The 6,728-nt window shown below is 36.0% G+C and overlaps 3 protein-coding genes and 1 pseudogene across 4 annotated transcripts in view; 2 read left to right on the top strand and 2 right to left on the bottom strand.

Moving 5' to 3' along the window:
• LOC104746646 lies at positions 317-2,746 on the top strand. 2 transcript variants are annotated; one of them, XM_019236514.1, is made up of 2 exons: positions 317-392; positions 474-2,746. In XM_019236514.1, exon 2 carries the CDS (start codon positions 1,430-1,432, stop codon positions 2,576-2,578), a length of 1,149 nt encoding a protein of 382 aa, XP_019092059.1. In that variant the 5' UTR covers positions 317-392; positions 474-1,429; the 3' UTR covers positions 2,579-2,746. The 2 variants fall into 2 exon arrangements, with proteins under 2 accessions (XP_019092059.1, XP_010466468.1); XM_010468166.2 differs by having other exon boundaries at positions 324-1,594; positions 1,661-2,746.
• On the top strand, positions 2,746-3,436 carry LOC104748414 (the record flags this gene model as incomplete). Its single annotated transcript, XM_019236515.1, has 1 exon — positions 2,746-3,436. A coding segment is annotated over one exon (495 nt), but the record flags the coding sequence as incomplete, so codon positions are not given.
• Positions 3,984-5,420, bottom strand: LOC104746645 (annotated as a pseudogene).
• The window catches only part of LOC104746643 (putative cysteine-rich repeat secretory protein 32), a 1,659-nt gene continuing 1,110 nt past the window's right edge, over positions 6,180-6,728 (bottom strand). The window contains exon 2 of the mRNA XM_010468165.1: positions 6,180-6,649. Within this exon, the coding sequence (XP_010466467.1) occupies positions 6,209-6,649 (441 nt within the window). The 3' untranslated portion in view covers positions 6,180-6,208. The remainder of the gene's footprint in view (positions 6,650-6,728) is intronic.

Here is a 6,728-nt window from a genome sequence, read left to right as displayed (position 1 = left end):
ATATATATATATATATATATATATATATATATGTTTGACATATATATGATTGTTATGAGCCTGAAACCTGATGTTTAAAGTGGCTAAATTATGAACGAAATAAGTTTGATACAAAAAAAATGACGGTCCTACTTAGTTGTCTTTATTTGATGAATCATTGTGGAGGTTGGATGTTTACATAGGATACTCTAGGAATTTTGGATGTTGAGAACGAGTGGAGATGGGTTTTAATTGATTTAATAATTAGGTGATTCATCTGCATAAACTGTGTAAATAAATAATATCATTTAAGCATCAGTGGTATATATGGCTGTTTATCACTGGTATGACACATGTAAGAACCATCAATAGAAGATCCTACTAAAGCAGGGAAAGCTGCACGTGGTGAAGTTGTTCGTGGAGTCGTTTATCATAATCATATGTGTTTCATCCTAGTTTTTGTTAATTAAGTATACAAATTATGTGAATCTTAGGTCATGATGGATCACAAGATGCATCCGGGATCAGGAAGCGGAGTACTTGACAAGATATGGTTGCTGATATGTTAGAAGTCTTGCTAAGCGGGATTGACTTGAGTAAATATTCTATGCCGGATTTTGAACGAATAGAATTGTAGAATAAGTTTGTTACTTGTCAAAGATTTGCTTCAAGATTAGGTTAGGGTGTTGGGCAATTAGCTAGTATATATATGTTTTAGGTTTGAGTTTGAGAACACTTACGATCGCAAGTGGAGAGATTGCATACCTTGAGGCTTTATAGGTGAGTGCTCATTCCATTGATATATGGTTTGTAGTTGTGTGTGAGATCATTGTAGTGGAACTTGTTTAAAGTAGAAGTTGGTCGATCGGGAACAATTACTCTAAAACGTATGTAACAGGATAAACCGGTTAGACTCTGGGTTCTGGTTAGACTATTGGTTTAATTCTCTGATTTTGGGTTAAGTTGTTTGGTTTAATTATCTTATTCGCATGAGATCGGTTGTTATATGCAATGCTTCGTCTATTTGGAGATAATCAATCAATCAAATAAACAATTTCTCAAAATCCCTAAATCTCAGTGTTAAGAATCTATAGATCCTCAATCCCTTACAAGGGATTCTTCTTCCTTCGTAATCACTTGCTAGGCTGAGATCTCTCTTTCCTTGAATTCTCGGTGAGTTCTGGATTGGGGTTTACTATCATCAACAAATATTGTTTCATTGGTATCAGAGCTAGTCGAGCTTTTCGGCCCAAAATCTCTCACAAACAAAACATGATTCCTCTGAAATATTCATGTGAAGAGACTTATGAGAGAATGGAGAAAGGTTTATGCATCTTTTGTGAAGAACAAGATTCTCCTTCTCACCAACAGTTGAAGCACAACAACTCAAGAATCTTCATGATCAAAAAGGGTTGAAGATCCAGTTCCTGATCACGTTTTTGATGAAGAAATGTTGGTCTCCACTGATTTGGATAAAAAAGAGTATCAGATCCATACTGTAGCAGAAGAAAAGGTTAATCACCCTCTCGGACAATACATCGAACACCTAGAAGGCAAGAAATATGAAATGGTTTCTACCGATTTTAGCTCTTCCGTTGATCATTGGCTAACAAAGGTAAGTCAGGAACCTTCAACAACGCTGATCAAATCATCAAACGAGGCCGACCTCTCATTCTCACAGGAAACTGATCGTGTATGGGAGCCAGGTGGTTTACCAACTGAATTTGAGCTTTGGGATTGCAGAGAAAATGAATCAAGGTCAGACCAAGCATCGGATCATATTGTAAGGTTTTCATTTCCTCAGGTACTAGTTTTTGACTCAGGACATATAAGAAAATATAGGTTGCAGTCACATGCTGGTACAAACTTGATTGAGTTTCGAATCGGTCATGGCGGTAATATGTTTATTACCCCTAAAATGCTTGTTCATGACAAAGTGATGGTTGTTTTAGCTCAGAGATTGACAAGTTTACAAATCCCTAGACTATCTCTAGCTAACCATGTGTGGAAACCTGGTGGAGTATTGACTGAACTTGATAAGTGGAAAGAGTTGGAATCATATTTGTGGATTGTTTATGGTAAGAATCTAGAGGTAGATCAGAAGATGCACTCAAGGCTGGTTTATGATGTTAAGAAGGATACAAAATTTGATCATAGCTATAGAGCTTTGAATCTCCAAGTCTGTTGTTGCGTTGGAGATATGAAAAATAAGAAGTTAAGAAACGTGGAAGCTGTTGATCATTATGAGACGACAAGGTCTCCGGATCTCATTTATGGAATTATTTTGTTAGAGATCAAGCCCCATGTCTTGTTTACATCTACTGACATATACTTTCTATGGAGTCTTCAAGAGGAAAGAAAACACAACAACGAAGCTCCTTTTGATGATATAACATTTTTGAGGGGTGAGGCCATGATTGACGAAGACATATGGCTGCATTTGAAGTTTGAATTTATGTTCATCTGTGAATCTCTTACACAACCACCAGACTCTAACGGGAATGGCGCAATTGGATTAATTTCTGAGACTGTAAGGGTTGTTCTAATGGGAATTCTTTCAAAAGCTGCTAACAAAGTGGAGGCTTTGGGGAAAGAATAATTTCTATCACCTAGGGTCAAACGAGGATTTGAGAGCAAGATTATTGCTGGAATGTCTTGGGGACAGAATAAACACCTTCATCATGGGAAAGACTATAAAAATGAGAGGTTGTACTTGCTGGAAATGGAAGCAGAGAGATGCCATTTTTTTGCCGTTGAATGGTCTAAGCTACAGTTTACGACACCAAAATCAGAGGGAAAAGTTTGACATCAATCGGAGAAACATCAGCTGGACAGCGGGAACATCTGTTTGGGATTTGCACTTGCAACAAGCGACCATTTGATCCAGGAGGAGCTAAGTCTCTATGCGAGCTGGGCAGAGTACTGAGGTTAATTGAGAAACTTCACAAATTATTCATTGGTTCCAAGCTGCAAACTGGGGATGAGATGCAAGGTAAGAGGCTGTTGGATTTTTATGAGAAATCATTGCTTGACAGTGACAAAGTCGACCTTACCATTACAGAAAGCTGGTTTTACAATACACCAATGATCAGAAGAGTGTTCCAACTGCAAAGGCCACCCGAGTTGATTAATCTTCATGGAAATTCGAATCTGATTACTATGATAATGAAAGAACTCATTGCAATGGTGATACTTTATCCTCCTCCTCCAGATCAGTTTTCTCAAGCTTTTATGGGAAAGTACTCATGCTTTCATCCTTGAGGACAAGGATGGTTTCAACAGGGGAGTATTGTAACATGATAAACCGGTTAGACTCTGGGTTCCGGTTAAACTATTGGTTTAATTCTCTGATTTTGGGTTTAGTTGTTTGGTTCAATTATCTTTTCGCATGAGATCGGTTGTTATATGTAATGCTTCGGCTATTTGGGGATAATCAATCAATCAAATAAATAATTTCTCAAAATTCCTAAATCTCTGTGTTAACAATCTATAGATCCTCAATTCCTTACAAGTGATTCTTCTTCCTTAGTAATCACTTGCTAGACTGAGATCTCCCTTTCCTTGAATTTTTGGTGAGTTCTGGATTGGGGTTTACTATCATCAACAAATACTGTTTCAACGTAGTTGAGATTGTGAAACACTGACTAAATATTACCATTGTAAAGATTTATTAACAAATTTCTAGTGAATAAAAAAACATGATGCTTTACAAATAATAGATCGAGGATTGTTGTTCAAGTTCTTCACACTTATAACAGTATGCATAGTTCATAAAATGACGTTGCAGAAGTATTTTGATAATGTTGATTTTTTTTTTTAAATGATTTTGCTATATTTTAAAAAACTTAGCTGGAGATAAGAGTCGAAGAGTAGGAGAAGAAATGTATTGTCTCCGTGAGGGATAACGATGTTTTTTTTTACCCTAACCATAGGCATATGTAAGAAATAAATAACACACAAAAAACAAAAACCAGCGAAAAGAAAATGGTAAAGGCTTAAAAAAAAGAACTGTGAACTAGAAAGTAAAGAAGACCAAAATAAAATTGGAAGTTGCCAAGAGAATGTGTTCTGCATCCTCATCAAAGAGTCTTTTAAGTCCTAATAAAAGGGTATAGCTCATACCTAATATTACAACTCGTGCCCAAAACTCTAGCTCCTTGTTTACCGCCACAACACTTAGAAAGCTCTTTGATACTCCATTCTAAACAAACCTTACAGCTCTGTATGTCTTTCGCACACTGCACCAGCATACAGTTTGTTCGTTCCAAGCTTCATTTCCTCTGCTGCATAATATAAAAAGTTGACGCCGTCCTTGTCAGGTTTATCAGCCTTCGCGCAATCAGCTTGTACAAGAAATCCCTTGTCTTCTTGTCGAATGCCTTTGTATCCTCTTTCACGTTGTTTGGGTTGTGCATAGGGAACGTATTCTCATAATTGAGCTTCCTTGGCATTCGGTCATTAATCATACTAACATCGAGAAAACATTGGTCGTACCATATTATTCCCCCTTTGTTTCTCGGACATCTCCTATGAAACTGTCAAATTTTCCATATATGCTTTTATTTTATTTTAAATGATGATTTAATTTATCAATGCAATAGAGACTAGTGACATAAAATGGTTTGCAACTTTTCTTAATATATAATGCATTTAGTTAAAATTATCAACTATAATTAAACATCAACATGTCTTGGTATATAAGATTTAATCAAAACGGAGGTGTCTATGTCCCATATTAATTGTGATACTCATGGTTTCAGTAATTGATCCCTTGTTTTTTTTTACCGAACAAAAATTCATATCGACAGTTATGATAATTACGTAATTAGTATCGGTTGATGTTTGTTTCACCTGGTTCTAATGTGAGTTTTATTTGCTCTATAGACATCTCTCCTTTTTATATTTATGTAACGTTTGCAGCGTACCAAAAGCTAAATTACATATGAAAATGTTTGTCATTACCCCAGCAACGGCGGTTGTAAAGCAGGAGCGGCATTTGGGCCCGTACGAATCACCGCGGCACTGGAATATGATGGTGACATAATTTGGAGGCTCACCATTAGATATGTGTATGAAACCAGTTGGAAATGTATTGGTAGAGAGGTCACTGGTGAGAGAGTTAAGGCTTTTCTCGTAGTCACTTCCCGACTGGTATTTCCCTTGACTGATGCGACATTTGTGTTGCAAGTACGCATTGGTAAGGTTTAGGGATGCAACATTGCGTATGAAAAATAGTTGTATAGCCAAGACATGGAGAGAAACAAGGTGTTTGAATAGGGAATATGAATAGTACATTGCTTTGGATTATGATTCTTACAAATTTGTAGAGGTGTGTTTTTTCTTCTAATGCAGGATTGATGTTATATAGGAGATTGCTAATTATTTAGCTGGTTTTCTTCATTAGTAACTAGATTAACTAATTACCTAGAGATGATGTTCTCTTTTTGGTTTCCTCAATACAAATTTTGATTGATTATTTCACTTTTGTAGGAAATATATGTTTTGTTGTCTGTAACAGACATGAAAGAGTGGTTGAGAATTTTACGGCCACGGATGGGGAGGACCAATGAAAAAGTCAAAAGTTTAAATATTTTTCTAAGTTGACGATCTCAGAAAATAGAATCACACGATAAAATGTTTGTGTATACCACTAATTTTGAGCAACGAACAAAAAGATTTTGGCTCTCTATGGAGTTCCTCTAAAAAAGGCCGGCTAAACCCCCATAGAATTACTAAGCAGATTTTATTTAAAAAAAAATAAAGAGAAGAAAACTCTATCTACTTTGTATTTTGTTACAATTTTCTGAGCGTATTTCATCAATTTTTCTACGTGATTGTTGTTTCCGTCGTGTTCTCTATCTATTTGAATGGCAAGAACTTAGATTCGCTAGGTTTTACATTTTTAAGTCTGTTTTTTTTTGTTTTTGTGTGTTATGTACTGATTTTTATACCAATATTGAATAGAATGAGAAATATCAGATCAAATCGAGAAGAATTGATGAAACCATACCCAGTCAAAAAAATGAGAAATGATACACCTTCAAAAATGTAACCCTTTTGAGGAATAACAATATTCTGGACCCTATTAATAGGTATGGCTAGGACCTAAACAAAGGGATAAGAGCAAAACATATATTAAAAAAAAAACATAGTGGAAACGTAAGCAACACTAAAGTAAAATTGGAAAGTTGTGAAGAGAATATGTTCTGAATCATCATCACAAAGCCTTTCAAGTCCTAACAAAAGGGTATAACTCATATCTAACATTACAACTCGTACCAAAAACTCTCGCTCCTTTATTACCTTTGCAACACTTGGAAAGCTCCTTAATACTCCATTCCAAACAAACCTTACAATGAAATATGTCTAGTGTACACTGCACCATTGCATACACTTTATTCTTCCCGAGCATCTTCTCCCCAGCCGCGTAATATAGCAAACCGCTGCCATCAGCTTTGGGTTTATCCGCCTTCAGAGCCAGGTCGTAGAGGAAGTCCTTAATCTTTTGGTTAAACAACTGGGTATCCCCGTTGATGTTGTTTGGGTTGTGCATGGGAAAAGTATTCTCGTAATCCATCTTCGTTGGAGGGGAATTGATCGTACTAACTTTGAGAAAACATTGGTCGTACCATATTACTCCTCCTTTGTTTCTCTGACATTTCTTCCGAAACTGTCATATTCATATCCATACACTCTATGTTATAAAGTGTCATAATCAACGTACTAATTAATCAAAAAAAAAAAAAAAA

This window comes from Camelina sativa, chromosome 15 (assembly GCF_000633955.1).
Source record: "Camelina sativa cultivar DH55 chromosome 15, Cs, whole genome shotgun sequence".
Taxonomy (NCBI): Eukaryota; Viridiplantae; Streptophyta; class Magnoliopsida; order Brassicales; family Brassicaceae; genus Camelina; species Camelina sativa.
Note: the sequence above shows the minus strand (reverse complement) of the source record. Positions and strands in the feature narration are given on the sequence as shown.